General features: G+C 45.7%; 1 protein-coding gene and 1 long non-coding RNA gene across 9 annotated transcripts in view; one reads left to right on the forward strand and one right to left on the reverse strand.

The window, feature by feature from the left end:
• Window positions 1-1,615, reverse strand: part of LOC101836211 (leukocyte surface antigen CD47) — a 60,382-nt gene extending 58,767 nt beyond the window's left edge. For all 5 annotated transcript variants that reach the window (XM_013116876.3, XM_013116877.3, XM_013116875.3 and 2 more), the window contains exon 1: window positions 1,345-1,615. In XM_013116876.3, the coding sequence (XP_012972330.1) occupies window positions 1,345-1,390 (46 nt within the window). In that variant the 5' untranslated portion in view covers window positions 1,391-1,615. The remainder of the gene's footprint in view (window positions 1-1,344) is intronic.
• Window positions 1,616-9,136: 7,521 nt separating this feature from the next.
• Window positions 9,137-19,064, forward strand: part of LOC110341781 — a 30,478-nt gene continuing 20,550 nt past the window's right edge. For 3 of the 4 annotated variants that reach the window (XR_002383778.2, XR_002383779.2, XR_002383780.2), the window contains exon 1: window positions 9,147-9,261. This is a non-coding gene — a long non-coding RNA (uncharacterized LOC110341781). Of the gene's footprint in view, window positions 9,262-19,064 lie in introns of all 4 variants that reach the window. The other variant, XR_002383781.2, reaches the window with a different exon arrangement.

Genomic DNA, 19,064 nt, shown 5'->3' on the forward strand with positions numbered 1-19,064 from the left:
CATTTTGTTACAAATTTATACCTAGCTCGATATGAAAGCTCTCTGATTATACAACAGATATTTGAAAACTGTTATAATGATAGTGATGACAACAAGCATAGTAAAGATGACTGAAAACGGAAAGCACCTAAAACCAACAATTCAGATAACACAGCTTATTATTATTATCAGTTACAACATGCAGGATGCTTGGGAAGGGGAAAGTGATGAGCAGGGAATTAAGGGCATCTTGGAAACAGTTCCCAGACATGGGCCTTTATCAATGGCACACTGAGGTTAACCATCAGTTTAAGGTTGAATTAGTTCATCATCCTAAGTCAAACTGAACATTTACTGTTATCCTTGATTCAAGCCTGCTGTAATTCTTACAAAAAAAGTTCACAGAGGAATCTATGGATTTGAAGCTTGATGGGCAGTATATAGTCACAAAAATCCCTGTCCTTTCCTCGGCTTTTTCCAAAGGAGGCACACGTTAATAAACAGCAAAACACAAAAGATGGGGAGGGGGGTGTATCTTTGACTCTAAGGACCAGTCTGCTGCACATGTGTTTTGATACGTTATTACTGTCCTTAGACTACTGGCAGCATCAGAGTAAATTCTAAAAAAAGCTTCCCCAAAGGAGAACAAAAAACAACAACTTAAACCTACAATAAGGAATATATTGAATAAAGTATTAGCGGGGGGGGGTGGCGGCGGGGTGTCAGGAGAAGCTTGTTTTTAGGATTCAAAACAACAAACACCAAAATACGCGGCCAGAAATAAAAAAATCTTTGACAAACGCTGGTTGGGAAATGAAACTTAGGTTCATCGAGTCCTCTCTGCTCCAGAGCTAACGAGGTAGGGGCAAAAGCCTTTCTGGTCGACTTCACCAAAATGCGCACTTCATCACAAGAGGCCCGGCCCTCCCACTCCAGTCCTTCGGCCCCAAATGCTACGTGGAAGCACCGAGAAGGGAGAGGGGTGCGAGAGGAAGGGGGGGTCCCTGGCAGCTGCCCCCTCGCTTTCTTTGCAGTTGAGCTTTGCACAGTTGCGGTTGTTCTCAGTCTTCCTACGTGTGCGCACTGGAGAGTGAGGAGCTTCAGCCCGCTCTCCCCCGGGGGAAAAAAGGGACCACGGAAGGAGAGAGGCAGGCGCGGGGGGAGGCAGGGGCGCCGATGCCCCGCGGGGGCCTCCCACGGTGGCGCTCGGGGTGCGCAGGGCCCGCGCATCCCGCCACCCTCTCTTCCCCGTTCCGCTCTCCTCCGGGCGCCGCCTGACCGGCGGGGGTGCAGCCCACACTCCTGCGGGGGCGCCCGGGTGCTGCGCACCAGCCCGAGAGCCGCCGGGATCCCCGAGCCACTCACCGCAGCAGCAGGAGCCCAGCAACAGCGCCGCCACCAAGGGCCACATCTCCGCGCCGCCGCCGGGGGGTCGCCGCCGCAGGTGTCTGGAGCCGCCGCCGCCGCCGCCGCCGCCTCCGCTGCCTTCAAGGGAACGACCAGCGAGCAGCGCCGCAGCAGTGACAGGCAGGAGCGGCCGCCTAGGCTGCCCGGGGCGCGCGCGTGCGCGTGCCCGCCGCCCCGAGCCCGCTCCCACACCCGGGCGAGCGAGCCGCGCACGCGCACTCCGCCCCGCCTGGCCGCCTCTGCTCGTTGACGTGACGCCAGCCTCACACCCAGGCTCCGGGCAGGCTCCGGCGGAGAGCGCCAAGACCCAGCCTGCTCCCGAGCTCGGCGAGCTGGACTCCCTCCCTGCTCACAGCCCCCTCGGCCGGCAGCTCTCTTCCGGCTTCGTGTCTTGGGCGGGCCTGAACGATGGAGCGAGCGTGGGCCACACGCGCTCGCCCGGACTCACGGCACGCGCCCCTGCGCAGCCGGGCCGTCCCCTCTCGGCGGCCGGCTCACCCCGACCTCGGAGCCGCCCAGCCCCAATCCTCCTCCTCTCCGGGTGTGGGCGCTACTTCTGCTTTCACCGTGTTCCCTCCCAAGGCACCGCCTCCTCTTCTGCGGTCCTGGAGCCCCCCGAGGAGCTCTCTGGCTGCTCCTCCGCTGACCCTGCACTCTCCCCGGCCTGACTTGTTCTAGAAGCGGTCCTTCTCCGTTCCTCCTACTTTGTTGGCTAATGTTTTCATCTCCCATTCAGGGTTAGACAAACAAGTTCCATGCGTGATGAGTAGTTTAAAATGTGAAGAGCAAAACCGTGAGAACCACGGGAACTGAGGGGGGAGAGGAGCACGGGGACACGGGCTCAAGGATTCTGGCAGACAGGCCCGAATGTGAGTAGACAGAATCGTGACACTACCAACAGTGTGGGGAACCTGGCTTATGTCTGCATCTTTGTGGAGACCTCAGCACTGTTTGGGTTCAATTCTTGAATAGAATAGTGGGTTTAAAAAAAATGTAGCTCTAAGTCACACCCTTCATCCCGAAGCAAAAGTCCTTTAAACAGCTACCTTTATCTAAGTAGCATCCAGAGCACCCCATGGGTGATATTAACTATTATAGTATTTCACTTCGTCAAATATTATACCAGAGACATCTTCTAATATCCAGTGTGGCAGTAATACAATTCAGAATTAAAAAAGAAAAAAATGCCACTGACTATGATACTGTGACAGTGTGTCCTTCCAGATAGAGTACCAATAACAAACTAAAGGATTCCACCAAACACGATTTTGAACCAAAATGTTTATTGAGCTTTCTGTAAGGGATTACTTCCTTTCCAGCAGCATGGACGATCTCGAAGCAACCACATCTGAAATTTTCACAGCAGCATGGATGCCTTCCTCATTCTTCTGTTCCCTTCCCCTAGTCTGTGTACTCTAGCACCTACTTAGGGTTGACTGAGAGGTGCAGGAGGGGGTGGTTGGAATCTCAAGGGGGGGTTCAATAACCCTCCTCATAGCCTCCTTCCTTGAGGGAACGTCCACAGTCAATGGACCCTATCTCAAGAGTCACAAGTAGTCACGTCTGAAGAAGCCGATGGCTGTTATCTTCAGAGAGTAGCACTCAACAACCATCCTTTAGTATATAATTTTTCCGTGTGCGCGCACGTGTGTGTGTGCATGAGAGAGAGAGAGAGAGAGAGAGAGAGAGAGAGAGAGAGAGAGAGAGAGAGAGAGAGAGAGAGAGAGAGAGTGGGAGGGAGGGAGGGACGGAGGGACGGAGGGAGGGCATTTTCTCCACATTATCAATTCCCTGTCTTTCTATTGATCAGGGCAATGGAAATTATATAGTAAGTGTATAATAAATGTGTTGCTGTGACTTGAGGGTTAGAGTTATGATGGTAATGGTTTGAATGGCAGCCTAACATCCTGAGGTTATCAAAGGAACTGGTTGATTCTAGTCTACCCATTGCTGATAAGAATGCAAAACAATCATCACCCACCAGACTTTGAGCATTAGGGACATTGTGCATCAGCGAGCAGCTGCTTGGCTAAAAGAGGCTGTCAGCTGTCCCTGGAAGCAACTAACTGGATAAAGCTGAAGAGTGACTGGAAAGGACTGTGCCCAACCTGCAGAGGTGGAGATCCAGTGATGCTCTGTGCTATGCTAGGAGATACCGGGACCAAGTGCTTACTTCTTTTTGTGTAGAAGTCAGAATGGGCTTAAACCAGGTGGATCAGTGCACCTGGGTGAGAACTGTCCTCTCAGGCATTTAAGATGAAACATGTTGGGGTAGGGATGGGGGCTATCCCAGAAATAACCCATAGCAACTTGCCCAGATTTGATACCTTGTTTCTGAAATAACTTTAAACTCCAACTCCAGAATCTAAAATCCTTGAAAGTTCTCCTCCAATTGATCCAAGCATTCATCCAGGCTTTGATCTCAGCCTGGGAGAGAAGGGATGGTACACATTAGAAATTTTGAACACAGGTAGCACACATTAACTATATTAACTATAGTAACTAAGTCTCACACAAGCCTTGGAAAAGGCTTCTCTGTAGTAGCCAGGGTTATGCAGAGAGGCAGACCTGACAGGCCCTGTCATACACTTATCCCTTGGTATTTGTGGAAGATTGGTTACAGGATTTCCAAACCTATGGGCTCTCAGGTCCTTTATATAAAATGGTGCAATAGTCAATGTTCTCTAAAGGGACAGAGCCAACAGGATTAGTATATTCCAAGAAGAGATTTATTAGAATGGTTCACATGGTAGAGACAGGATAGGCAAAAATGAATTATATGAAAATATGCCATTTACGATGATTCATCTGAACCAAACTGGTCTGGAATCAGCTGGAAACACACCTCTCAGCAGATCTTTAAGGGCATTTCTAAGGAGGATTGACTAGCCAGGGGGAGGACCCTCCTATAGACTGGGTAGCACCTTTGAACTATAGCCTAGTTACAGAGAGGTCACAGGAAAAACAGTGGGGCTTTGCCTGCCTGCTTTTGCTCCTTGCTGGTGAATGCATCTACTGTTATTGCTATTGCTGCTGCTGCTGCTGCCATCCTTCACTTCATCAGAACCCCATTTTTTTTTTGGCCTTCCAACATGGACTAAAGACCAGAAGCTCTCCAGGAATCCTCAAAGCTTTCAGTGCCAGATTGGGACTGCTGAGACATTCAGTCTGGTAGATTGCTCAGCAACAGGTTTCTCAACTCAAATGATGTATTTGCATGTAATTTATTCTATCATATCTAGATTGGTAATAATAGTAAATACAATGTGTAGAATATGTAAATCAATGTTATCCTGTATTCTTTGGAAAAGTAATGAGGATAAAAATATCTGTACCTATTTACAAAATCACAATATCTTTTTCTGAATGTTTTCCACACAATGATGATTGACGGTGTGAACACAGAACCATGGACACACAGAGCCTGCTCTGGGTATGTATATATGTAGGTTAAGTTCACTGATAAATAAATAGAAAAATAGCTGTCTGGAATGATGGGTGGATAGGTGGTCAGAGAGATGGGGGAATTGGACTGTGTAGTGTAGATGCTGGGAAGCCCCATGATAGGTCTTCTGCAAGCTAAGTATCATGAAGCTGGTAGCAAAGCTCATCCCAAGTCTGAACTTCTCAGAAATAGGGAAGCCAGCGTTGTAGCTCTCAGTATAATATTGGAGATCTTAGAAGTTGGTGGACCTCTGGGGTCCCAGGAAAAGTGTGATGGCCAGCAGATACAGAGTTCTGATGTCCAAGGCAGGAGAAGTGAAGTGTCCCAGTTCCAAAGACACAGAAACCTCTTCTCTTCCTTTTTTGTTGGATTTGGTTCTCAGCTGATGTCCATTCTATCTACCAACTCGCATGTCAGTCTCTTCTCAAAAGGGAAACTAGTAGGAGCAGATGCTGATTCAACACAAGGCCATAGGACAGAGTGCAGTTCCTCCTGCCACAGAGGTTGTGATCAATCTTCTGTGCACTTTCTCGGCACGGCGAACTTTAGCAGAAGCTTGACTTGACTATGGCAGTGTAATGATTCGTACTCCTGCCTGTGCTCTTCCTGCTGCTGGTACTATTCATGCAGGGAGCCCATAGTCATGCAAGTATGAAAGCACTGGAGAGAGTCCCCTTCCAGGTAGATTGAAAATCGAAGTGCACACAGGTTTTGAGAGCTGGTAGTGTTTGTGGTCTAGAATCCCTTCATCATCTAACTCTATACTTTGAGGGTAGATAACTAGAATTCTTTGGGGGGGAACATATATGTAGTTCATGTGTGCAAGAGTATTTTTCCATTACTGTTGTAGCAAAGAGCAATGAACTTAGGGTTTTTAAATTGCACACTATCTGGAAGTTCCATGGAATAGAAATCCAAAGGACTCAGCTGGTCTCACTGCTTGAGTCTCACAAGACAGAAATCAAGGCCTCGGCTGGGTTGCTGGCACTTCTGGAGACTCCAGGGAAAAAATCTGTTTCCAGTTCCACCTAGGTGACAGGCAGGCTTTAGCATGTGTGGTATCAGGGTCCCTGCTGCCTGGAGTTCTTCCATCTCTAACCATCTCAGAACTCACATTGAGAGTCTCCTATTGCCTCTGTCTCCCCTCTTTTTCCTATGTCTTTAATTTCTAAGCCCACTTCCTTCCTTTTCCTTTTAAGTCCTCAAATGATTGAATGGAGTCCACTTGGTAATGTAAGATAATCTCCCTTTCGTAAGATCTATAAGCGCTATCTCATCCACATGGCCTCTTTTTCTTTACCAGATAACACATTCATATATTCCTGGGGATTTGGACTTAGAATTCTTTGGGGGAACATTATTCTGCTCATTATAGGTAGGTTCTTTTTTCATATATATCCCACATTAATTCTCACAACATCCCTTTCCCCGAAAAGAGCATATTTACACCCACCGTTCATGAACAGAAAGTGAGTTGCTGGGAGTTTTGTATCACAGCTAGTAAGTAGTACAGCTGGCTTTGAATCCTACCCTATGCCACCTCAGTCAGAGTAAGGGAAGAATGAAATTCAGGGATCTACAGGCCTGCCACTCTGGTTTTACCTCTTTTGTTTCAATGGTGCCACTTCTCAGCAAGGTTGTCACTGTCCACTGGAGATGCGCAGTCACCTCTGAAGTACATCGTTCGTGTGTTTTCTGTGTCCCAGCAGAAAACAGATGGCATGCTTCAGTGAAGTTACTGAGAGATTAATAACAGGACCGTTGACAGGGTCGTGGGTGGAGTTACAGAACACCAAGAAGACAGGCAAGTCACCTTTGTAGGCACCAGCTGTCACACCCTCGCCATGGAGGGACACAGGGAAGAAATAGTCAGCAGACACCCGAGAAAATGTAAAAACTGCAGGCAGAGCTGTATGGCAGGAGCTATGACCTTCACAGCAGACAGAGCCAGCCTGGCTTTTCAGAGGAAGGGTTGTAAGAAAGACTTCTTTCTCCCTCCCCAAATTCCCGTTACTGGCAAGTCTCAAACAGAAACCAGAGGGAAAGGGGCTGTTGGTGGAGATGAAATGCATCAAGTTTAGCTTTGTTGGTCCAGGATAGAGAGATGGAGCAAGGACTTGAAGGAAGCCATCAAGCCCTGCAGGATCACCCCTCCCTGCAACAACTCTTTGGCACTGGCGATGACACAGTCTCACTTTGGCAAGGATGTTGGTTCCTATGACTGACAAAACAAATGACCCTAAGTGAGAGGTTTAAGACCAGAGATCATTGTGTGGAGTTTTGGCAGCTAGAGGTCCAGAGTCGAGGTGTTGACTAGACTCTGACCCCCTGAGGGCTGGAGAGGAAGCCTGCCCCCTTGGCTTTCCCTGGCTTGAGTTCCATCACTCCAATCTCTGTCCCTGTCTGTTCATTCTCTTTGTCTCCATGCCCTCTCTTCCTCACATCAGGACAGGAGTCACTAGTTTTAGGACCACTCTAATTCCACTATCACCTCAAGATCCTTAGCCATATACAACTGCAAAAGGGTTGTTCCCAAATTAAGCCATAGTCTAAGGTTCTAGGTTGACATGAATCTGCACAGTAGCTAGTTATAGCTAGTGAAATGTGTTATTTCTGAACAGAAGCTTCAGTCCCTAGCATGTAATGTGCGTCTCTGCCATGGTGATCAGCAAGACCCTGAGGATTGCTGCTCCCTCGGGCTGGGTCTTGGAGTGAGGAAGAAACAGAAGATGGAGCCCCAACTGACCTGCTGTGGAAGCACAAGAATGTAGATAAACATGTCATTTTTCCTGACAGATGTCTCGTGCAGTGTTCAACCGCAGTACTGCTCTTCTGAGATATCCCCAGTTGAATAAAATTCCCTGCCTCCTTCTTTTTACATACAAACATCTTCAAATGGCCCCAAACCATGGCAACTTTTTGTTTACTCAGGCTCTTCTTCTAAGGCTAAGATACAGAAAGACTCTGACTTTAGAGACTGCTGAGGGTCAAGTTGTCCAGGACAAGCAGCATAGGTGTTGTCTTAGTTACTTTTCTATTCCCACAAAGAGAAATCGTGACTATGGTGATTTGAAAGAAAATGGCCCCCAGAGGGAGTGGCACTATTAGGAGGTGTGGCCTTGTTGGAGTAGGTGTGGTCTTGTTGAAGGAAATGTGTCACTGTAGAGGTGGGCTTTTGAGGTCTCATACATGCTCAAGCAATGCCTAGTGAGACAGGCTACTTCCTCCTGTCTGTGAGTCAAGATCTAGAACTCTCAGCTCCTTCTCTAGCACCCTGTCAGCCTGCATGCTGCCATGCTTCCCACCATGAAGAGAACAGATCAAACCTCTGAATTGTAGGCGAATCACAATTAAATGTTTTCCTTTATAAGAATTGCTGTAATCATGGTGTCTCTTCACAGCAATAGGACAGTGACTAGGGCAACTTATAATAAAAGGAGTTTATTGGGAACTTACAGTTTCAGGGGGTTAGTCCATGGCCTTCATGGTGGGGGCCATGATAGCAGGCAGGTAAGCATTGCTCTGCATCAGTAACTGGGTGCTTAAATCTTATCTGAGAGTTGAAGGCAGGTGGTAGGTGATTAACTGGGGATGGTATGGGCTATCGAAACCTCAAAGCCACTGTCAGGGACACAGATCCTCTAACAAGTCCACGTCTCCTATTCCTTCTCAAACAGTTGCACTAACTTGGGACCAAATATTCAAACCTATGAGCACATGAGGGTCACAGTTATTCAAAACACCACTCTAGTTGTCTACATTTTGGACTGATAGTCCCATCTCTGGTTTCTGCTGAATTCTTGTATCAGCAGCCAGGCAGGTCAGTAGAGGACTCCATTTCCTGTCTACATCAAGGCTTTCTGGGTGTGTCCCTCCTGCCCTGCTGTGTTCATTTGTGCAAAGACAGCACCTCATGAAGATCACTCACCTGTGAGTTCTCTGGGTACATCTACTGATTGATTGATCGCCTCTCTAACTCTGGGCCAGTTTCTGTGGCTGTGGCTGTGAGCCAGGACACACAGATTTGCCAGACAGTCAGTGTGAATGCGATGTGGGTGAGCTAAGACCACACTTCCTGATGAGACTTCTACAGATCTGCAAATAGGAGAAAGGCTGGTGGGTCCACTCTCTCCAACCTTTCTTATTTGTATTGAACAGGACATGGGCTTGACTGTCCCACATGCCAGTTGCTACTGCAGAAGATAAAATGACACCCTCTCTGCACCCACCACAGCTTCCTGAAGCACAGTGGTAACACACAGTGTGATCTGAGGGTGTGGTTCTTACAGACAGTGTGATCTGAGAGTGTGGTTCCCCAGGGTGGCACCTGTATCAACGGCAGCTCTCAGAGTTTTCTAGAAATGCTATTCTTGTTCTGCACCCAACCTCTTAAGTGAGACATCCTGGAAGGCCCAGCAGTCTCGATTTCGGTGAGTCTATCAAGGGATTCTAATTCCAAACTTGTGACTATCTCTGGCTTCGAGTAGAACTTCAAAAGGCATGCAGCATGCCTTCAGAGGGATACAAAGTACTCAGGAGTAATCAGCTTCCCTCTGCCCTTTGTTTCAGCGGGAAAGTTCTGTAGTAGGGGGCAAAACAGCTCTCCTTGTCTTCTGAGTATTTTGTACTTTCTGCAGGTTGCAGATGTCAGCTGACCTTTTGCAGATCTCACTAGATGAAACACGCCAGCCACAAGTGAGGCCTCGCTGTGGATAGCTGGGTCTCCAACATGTCATGCTGAAGTAGTGGATTCCATGTCTGTTCTCACAGAAACCAAGATGCACTTCCTTGTGCTTTCTCTGTAGTCAATTTAGACTCAGTTTGGGAAGTAGTTACCTTTTGTGTGTCCATCAAGAAACTAGGTATCTGAAATACCCATTCCACCCTGAGGCAACTCAGAAGCCTGTGTGGCATTGTACGCATGAGTATGGAAGAAAACTATACTTTCCTATAATTGGAAAGAAAACCTGCTCATTCTCAACACTCATGGAGGCCAGATCACTTGTAGTTGGCTCTGAGAAACTAGGCAAAAATACTTGGCCTAACTTGCTCTGTCTTGGAAAGTTTGGGGGCATTCTAGACAGGCCAAGTGTGAGTACTGGTCCCCTGGAATAAGACACTGTGCTTGTGTGTGGATAAATCCTCTTCTTTGTTCAGGGACTCTCTTGCCTGACAGTGCTTGAGGAGTATGTTTCCCATTTGTGTTCCAATATCTGACTCTCTACCCAACCAGTCTTTTTTTTTTGACTGAACCTATGTTTATACAGTTTTCTGTTTCTCTCTCAAGAAGTGTTTTGTGCCAGCAGGATTGAAAGCTAGATGAAAAGCTATCAAAGCTCTAATGGGAGGAATCGATAGCACTATATGTAAGTGTATACATATATCACAAACGACAGGCTTATTTCTATGCAAGTTAAGATGTTCCCAGCACCTCTAATTGGCTCCCTGCCTAGCGGTGGCATGAATGCTCGGAGGAATATACATGGCTAGGCTTACCTTGCCGAGGTAAGGTGGATAGCTATGTATGAGCTGTGATTTGATGTTTCTTCAGGGACCTTTCTGTGGCTGCCCTAGCTGGCCCAGGCCTAGGGCCTGCTGAGACTTCCCCCCATCACTTACCCCTTTGCATTCAGGCACTAAAAGTTGTTTAAATGCAAATTATTTTCCAGGCAGTAGAGACATTATTATTCATTAATATTTGGCTTCTAATGAGTTTATCAGCTTAGAAGAGAACGTGCTGGGGTCTTTAGGTAATAGAAACTAAGGAGATATGTTTTAATAATGACGGGTGGAAGCTTATAGAGTAAGTTCTAAAACATTGCAGAAACATAGCCGGAGACTCAAGGCATGGCATGAGACATTGGTTACAAGGAGAGAAGTAAGATGAAGGACGAAAGTGTGAAGGTGGACATCAAAATGCCTTCACAGATCTATGGGTTGTTTATGCCTGATGTTCCTAGCACTTGGAACAAGACCATTTACAGAACCTTTGTTGGGATGTGGATAAATGCTACCTGGAATGTTGGCATCATTGCCTCCCAGAACTAGCTCCTGGGATATTAGAGAAACAAAGCAGATAAAAAGATGCCTTTGTGATGGTTCCAGAGGTCCATTAAAGCAGAAGGGGCAAAAAAGGCAAGGCTGTGCGTCAGGGATACAGACTCACCTGGTTTATTGAGGAAGATTCGGTTTGGGAGAATGGCCATCAGCATGACAGACCAAGTAGATCAGAGTGGAGAAGAGTGAGAAGAGTAGGTCAGGGTGTCATGGAAACTCCAGATCGCACAGGACCTTCCGAGTCTTTAGACTTTACCTCTTACCTGATGAGACCAACAGTGGTCATCTTCCAACTTACAAAACAGTTGGAAGCCTAGAATAGTTGTTCATGCCTGTAATATTAGTATTTAAGAGGTAGGTACAGGAGGATTAGGGGGCAGCCTCAGCTATATAGAAAGTATGAGGCTATCGTGGGCTATATGAGACACTTTAAAAATAATAAAAGCCTGTTGCACATGTTAGAAAACTCAGCCAAGAGACAACGATAGTAAATATTTTCAGTTGGGATGTCTGTCCTGTGTACTGAATCTTCCGTTGTTGCACTGACAAAGTCAGATAATGAATGTGGCCATGGACCAATAAAATGTCAGTCATCAAAACAGGTAGCTATTATATTTGGCACTTACTGACCTTGTGCCATTGCAATGGTACAAAGGAAAGATGTATTATTTTATAAGATTACTTAAGATACATATGCAATATATATATGCTTTTGTTATATATGTATATAGATTAATTGGAGTTACCTACACAGACAGATAATATGCCCCAGGAGCAATAGATTATTCAACAAAAATTCCAGTGCCAGGCAAGAGATAATGTTCTTTAAATTGTTGGTCAGAGGGCCAAGAGGCCCACAAAAAATGTAAGCTATTGCCATTGTTCTTGGCTGCCTCCCAAAGCATGGTGGTAAGATCCTATTGATGAACACATCACAGTCACAGACTTGGAGATGTTAAATTAGTACTGAACCAGAAGTCTCCTCTCTTAGGGCTAGCTCTCATAATGTTGTAAACTGTTATGTGTAACGTGTACTCTTCCCAGCCACCTGGTCCCAGAGCTGCATTAGTCCCAAATGAACATGCAGGACACTATATTAATTATGAAGCTGTTGGTTGTTTGCTATGGTTTCTTAATGACTAGTTCTGACTTAATTATTAACCCATAATTACTAATATATATTTTTATAAGGTCTTACCTTACCAAGAACACCGGACTTGTGCCCTCTCCTCCTGGGATCACATGGCGACTCTCATCCTTGACTGCACTTCCCAGAATCCTCTTTGACTCCTAATACCACCTATCTTGCTTCCCTATTGGCCAACAGTGCCTAATTTATCAACCAATAGAACAACATATACACAGACGGACTTCCCCCATCAGTTATGACAACTGTCAAAGGAAAAAAAGTTATCAGCAGTCCTATGCAACTGCAAATCCTAAGAACCATAATAATGACAAGTCCAGCAACTTATCACCAACAGTACAATAGTGGTACTTACATCTTATGTAACCAACTGATCTCTCATTGGACCTAAAACTAATTCAATAAGAGGGAACTCAGGCTTGGCACTGCAAACCTAGCCAAAAACTTATGGCTTGAGAGGTCATAACTCTACAGGAGAATCTACAACTGCCATTTTGCTAAACTAATGTGGTTTCTATTGCCTTCTACATACTTATCCTTTTGTCTATACATTAGTGCAGCTCTTACCCTTCATCAAGAAACTTCTTTTGGCAGCATATGAGGACTATTACAGAGATCTGTAATTGGTCAAAATTACCGTGGGGTGCCCAACCCCAACTGATACATCTGCAATACAATTCCTATACCTAACACTCAGGGAATATCATGGAGAAAATGGTGGAAAGATTGCAAAAGATAGGACCGGGACAATGATGTGTGATAGTGTCTTGTGGACATAACAAGAATGTTGCACCCATGAGCTCTCAACAATATAGGTGCCATACAACACCTGCATAAGACTGTATTAATGGATATGCCAACAAAATGGGGGGAAAGTTCTCAAGTTTTCACTCTTACATTGTGTATGTGGGGGTTTTATCTCTGACACCTTCATGGGCAGCAGAGTGATGAGTTGCAGGAGGCAAGAAGGCATTTGGCACAACACAGCTTAGTAGCCAGCGTTGGTTCAAATGTAAGCAGTCTGACCCCAAGTTGTTTATTTTAGGCACTTTTTAAACACATCACCATCTGGTAAAACTAATCTTGTGATAATTAACTCCATCCCATGTGCATAGCAAAGCATATGTAAGTCTCCATGAGGAACAAAGTAATGTAAATACATGGTAAACCTTGTATTTAGACATCGAGACACATTGCAAAATACCTGTGACATCTTCCATAAAATGGGTTCTGGAGATTGAATAAGAAAAGTAAGTTTATATAATTAGGGTCTGGAGGAGGATCTCCAGCCTCACAGCTTGCACAAAAGTCACCAGGCTAGAAGTCACGTCAGCTCCAGACTTCTGGGCAGAAACAGGTTTTGCATTCTTTCCCTAGAAGGAACCCTGTGTGTTTGACAGTCCAGGTTTCCCAGTGTGTGTGTGCAAGCACAAAGACCTCTGTGTTCCATACACCGCAGGAAAAAATACAAGCAGTCAATGGTTGCTGGGGGAGGGGAATCAATTTTCTTCAGGAATGAGCCCGCTGAGAGGCTGCCCAAGCCTAAGGTCAGCCCTAACCCTGTGTATATATAAGGCTGTATCTCCTGTGTGTGTGCACACCTGGGCATGCAAGGCTTTTAAAAAATACAATAAAATATATGGCTTCAGCTGTAGCCCAGGAGATAATAAGCAGGGTCCCAGTTCTGCCTGTTAAAAGGAGAACCAATAGCATTTACTGTCAGACCAACTGTGGCATAGAGGAGAAACTCAGGAGGTGAATGTAGTTCTGTGGTGGAGGCCCTGAGTGGAGGTAGAGTCTGCTCTGCTGGGCTGAGGAAAACAAGGAAGGGACATAATCGGGAAAAGAGCTACTAGAAATCAACTTGAGTCGTGAGAATTTAAGATGCCTCTAAGACAAAGGGATTGGGTTGAATGTTCCCGGACTCCCCTCTAGTTTTCAAATTCTCTCATCACATGGCTGTGAGACAGTACCACCCTGCTCTTTAGAAAGACCTTGCACACAGTCTTACTTTGTCTTTCCCAAAAGCAGTTGGTGGTTATGCTGACTAGAGAAAGGGGAAGCGACGGAAATTTCACTTCCTTCCCTCACGCGGTCAAGATGAGCACACTTCAGATGCGTTCACCTTCTTAAGGAGATCTCCCCAGCCATGTGTGGATTCTGATAGCCTCCTTGTACCAGGAAGACACGGCAGGGAGTTTGCCAGAAGCTTCTCCAGACAATTTACATTTTCTCCCGTTTCCCAGACTCTTGTCCCTCCTCCCGAGAGATATCTTCCTTCTGCCTTGATTCTTTGCACCCAAGCAGCAGCTGAGCCAATGGGCATAGGGCCCCCGCCCGTCTCTATGGGGCTGCTTGCAGCATAGAGCAGGCAAAACCACACTGGGCGTATGCTGATTGTAACATATTTAAAATATGAGCATTTATCGGAGGCAGCAGATGGAGGCAGCAGAGTGGAGCTCCCAGAACCGAGGGCAGGGAGTGTTTCATTCAAGTGTAAAGCTCGCACCATCTAGACTCAGCTGGCACGGGCTCATAAAACCAGTGAAGAGAAAGGATGGTGGAAAAAGCCACCTTTGTGCTAGGTTCTGAAGGTCACAGCATTCCCTGACCTTGAGTCCTCCCTGCCTGAAAGACAGTATTCACTGTGGGTGGGGAAGGGCAAAACTTCCTGACTGATGTCCTTAATATAGTATACTATATTAAGTATTCTTAAAAATATAGTATTCTTAAAAATCTAATCAATTTAAGGAACATTCAGGAGCTCCAAGTAAATAGAAATAGAAATCACTTTACTTGAAGTACATGTGCATTCATTCTCTGGCAGTCATTTGTTGTGTGCCTTACCCAAGAGCACTCTGGGCCCAGGAATTAGGCAAGGTTCTTCATGGAGGTTCGTAAATATTGGATCTCAGCTTTGATTTCTTTTTACCGTCCTCCTCACAGTTCACCCTAAAAGCATAAATATATTCAAAGCCTACTCTATTGACTATTTGAACTAAGAAGTATGTTTCAGTGGTGAATGTCCTCCAGGCTCAAGTACCAAACTCAATACATTAATGGTAAAAAGAGAGAGAGAGAGCAAAAAAGATAATATTTTTAAAAAGTCTGTTTGAGAAAAGCGCTACGATTGTGCCGTTCTGTTAGGCGAAGTCAATTTTAACAGCTGATCTCAGCTTTTGCAGACGTGCTCAAAGTCACTCAAAAAAAAAAAAAAAGCCAGTAGATTAGGCCAGAACAGTAAACCTCTGTGTGATGCTTGCCTTCCATTATGTTTTGAGAGGCTTTGAGAAGAGAAGTGAGTAAATCACGTATTTCCTCCCAGCGCCCTTTTATGAAATTCTGGAGGAACCTTCCCATCACTATATATGGAAGGTATGGATTCTAGTCTCAGTACCCCCCCCAGTGCCACCCAATGCCCTAGTCAGAATTAATCACTTCTTCCCGTGGTACCACCAGGAAGGCATAATGTCACATTTAAATATACCACATTTTGTACTTAGCCGGTGCTCATGATGCATTGTGAACCTGTCAGAGGAAGTATAGCTTAGTGCCTGGCACACAATTGGTGCTGAATTCATTGAATAAAAGAATGAAGACTGTAGAGAAATATGTAAAGTTATGTGAGTATGGGAAAAGATCATCCAATGTCCTTTTTAATCATAGTGTCTTCATATATAATAGATCTATCAAAGAGGCTCCCATTGGGGGTGGGTGATAATATCTCCAATCTACTCTCAGGGTTCTCTGATTTTTGGTGTTTTGTTTGTTTGTTTTCCTCTTAGTATTTTTTGACAATCTTATTAATCATTTATTCAATTCACATTGGGTGATTGCTGGGGGACAATAAGACAGGCACCTGTGCTTTCCAATGGGCTGGACAGAGCACTGGGTGAAGAGGGCCCCGAGAGCAAGCTGGGAGGGGGGGGGGAAGAGCCAGGGTGGAGCCGGGACTATGTAATTTGAGGCTTTGAGGGAGCTGCAGAGTATCCATCCAGGCAGAACATCTCCCCTTGGACAGTTTGGACATTCTAGGTGGCCTCACTATGGCCATTTACAGGAGAACAAGTCTATCATCCGGTGGGTGAAGGTCAGAGACATATGTTCTTTGGTTTAATTCATATGTGCCTGAATCTAGCATGATATGTAAACGTAGCTCAGACGGTCATGTAGGTGAATAATGTAAGGATTCAGGCATTATGCGGGCCTGCTCCTGTCACCTGGCAGAATGCACTCATCAGGCAGTACCCTGGTCAGCATGCAATTGCAAAGGACCCCTTTAAAAGAAAGAACCCCGCCCGCTTATGCTCTTTTTCCGGTTCTCTTTCCTGCTGTCTCCCTGGGGCAGACAGGACTTTTCCTGTCTCCCTCTTCTCCTCTGTCCTCTCTGTGTCTCTGTATCTCTTTACCTCTTTACTCTCTCCCCCCACTTTCTACTAAAACTTCTCACTTAAGCTCTGTCTGCCAGGCATGTTTGTCTCCTGCCTCAGTCACCGTTGCCTGCCATGGAATCCGCCAAGACTCCCCACGGGCTTTATCATAACAAATAATATCTGGGTTCAACATTGTCACAGCCCAACACCTACCCATGTCATGCTCACAAAGCATGCAACACACACCTTTAGAAAACACTGACTTTTCCAGGAAAATGATTTTTTTGTGAATAAAAAGAATATTCTGCCCTGCTGTCTTTGGAACCTTGCCAGGAATTGTTCATCATCTTGAAAATTTCCATAACTGTCACATTGTTTTTAGAATCTATGTCCCCAACATAGTATATCGGAATCGGCCTCCGTTTGTAGCTGACAAACTTTGGTGCTTCTAGGGAAACATTTTTACTTTGTTTTGTTATATCCTGTTTGGTTTTTTCCCCCTCCTGTTTTTCTGAAACAGGGCCTCCCTATGCAGCCCTAGCTGGTTCAGAACTCACTCTGTAGCCTTGACTAGCCTAGAACATGCCATCTTCCGCGTTCACCTTCAGAATGCTTGGATTATAGTATAGGCCTGTGTTATCATGCCTAGCATGGTGTCCCATGGAATTTATTTAATATGTTGCTTGCCCTTTTTCTCCCCCTACACTGGGTGTATGTGTGCACGCATGTGTGTGTGCGTGTGTGTGTGTGTGTGTGTGTGTGTGCATGCATGTGTGTGTGCGTGGTGTGTGTGTGTGTGTGTTCGTGTATGCAGAGGCCAAAGGTAGGCATAGATTGTTGTTCTTCAATCATTTCACCCTATTCTTTGAAACTGGGACTCTCACTAAATCTGAAGCCCACCACTTCAGCCAGACTGACTGGCCAGAAAACCAGTCCTTCTGTGGCTGCCTTCTCAGCACTGGCACTACAGAGACACCACCACACCTGACTTTAACATGGTGCCAGGGATCAAACGCAGGTCTTCATGCTTGTGCAGCAATCACATCATCTCCTGAGCCATCTCTCAGTCTGCTTTTGCCCATTTAATCAATGTAGTTAAATCACTATCTGATGGTTTAAAGTTTGACTTCAGATACCCATGTTACCTATAACGTTTCAAGATAGTAAAGACAGGTTATACTAATTTTAACATGAAGAGAGTGAACTGGTTTACAAGGACTCATTAAGACAGGCACAGCAAGAGTAAAGAACATTCTAGGCAGTCCTAAATATTTCACATGTACAAGAATTATCTGGTGATCTAGTTAAAACGTGGTTACTGATTTAGTGGTTCTTGCTGGAAGTCCAAGTATCTACTTTTTTCATCAAGACCTATGCTCATGCTATGGTGTTAGGGTGTAGGCACATCACAATCTGCAGAGAAAAAAAATCACCTGCAAGGGTGTAAAGGCTCTGAAGAGGTCTTCTCTGTTACTTAGCATAACTAGATAACTTAGTATCCAGGGTTATATGATAGGATGTGAGATTTGAAGAGATGGAATCAGAACACACAGAAATTCGCCCAAACTTGTTCAGCCTTCGTTTCACAACCAGTGATGCATCTGGAAGAATCTACACTGTGCCATGTTAGACCTCTGCCCCTTAGGACATGGTTCTGCTGGATGCATGATGTCCAGGAAAGTTACTTTTATCCAGAATCATGAGACCACCCCCCAACTAAGAACTCACAGAAGAACTAGAAGAAAGGGGAGAAGCATGCTCTCCTAGAGTTAGATTTTCCTAACTCTGTGGTTGCCTGTGAGTGGAGATGGAGGATCAAACAATACTTGTAAGTTTCTGGTCTGTGCTGTCATGGTGATGTGATGGAGGATGCCAAACTCAAGGACAAAGTTCAGGGACACCAATTTGTAGACATGCAAAGTGCAGGTATCTGTCCTAAAAACAAACAAAAAAGCCAGGAGGCTAACCCCTGGAACTAATATGAGGACTTTTACTCAGATATTCTGATTTACCAAGCTTCTGTAGAGGAGGAAGGTGTACAATCCCTAACCCATGGCTGGCCATCCCAGCACCAAGGATGAAAAGAAAACAAGTAGGAGCTATTAGAGAAGATGTGTTGCACACTATGATCACCTGGGTGTCAAAGATTAGCAAACAGATGGAATGAATTTCCTGCTTCCTAGGCTAAGTCTTTTTTCTCATTTTACATTCAAGCAACACATCACACACACACACACACACACACACACACACACACGCACGCACACACACACACACACACACACACACACACACACACACACACTGCTTTACACCTCTGCAGGCACTAATTGCTCCAGTTTGGAATTCTCCTGCTCAAATGTCCACATCCCAGTCTTGCCTAGCATTCCTTCAAAACGCTACCAGGGGTCTCCTGTCTTGAAGACTCATTCAGACCTCCTGACTTGGTGTCCTGCTCACAGCTCCCTTCGCCTGGGTTTGCAGTGCTGTGTTTGTAGTTTCCCCACCTCTGTGGACTGTGAGCTCCTGAAGGGCAGGGGTGTGTCTGCATCTTCTGTCATTTCTGGCTCGGAAAGTCATAACATTCCCACGTACAACTTTTTACCAAAAGGGGCTTTCACACTGGCTTCCCTCCTCCCGCTGAAAGCTTTCACCA

Source organism: Mesocricetus auratus, unplaced genomic scaffold, assembly GCF_017639785.1.
Source record: "Mesocricetus auratus isolate SY011 unplaced genomic scaffold, BCM_Maur_2.0 Super-Scaffold_100008, whole genome shotgun sequence".
Classification (NCBI taxonomy): domain Eukaryota; kingdom Metazoa; phylum Chordata; class Mammalia; order Rodentia; family Cricetidae; genus Mesocricetus; species Mesocricetus auratus.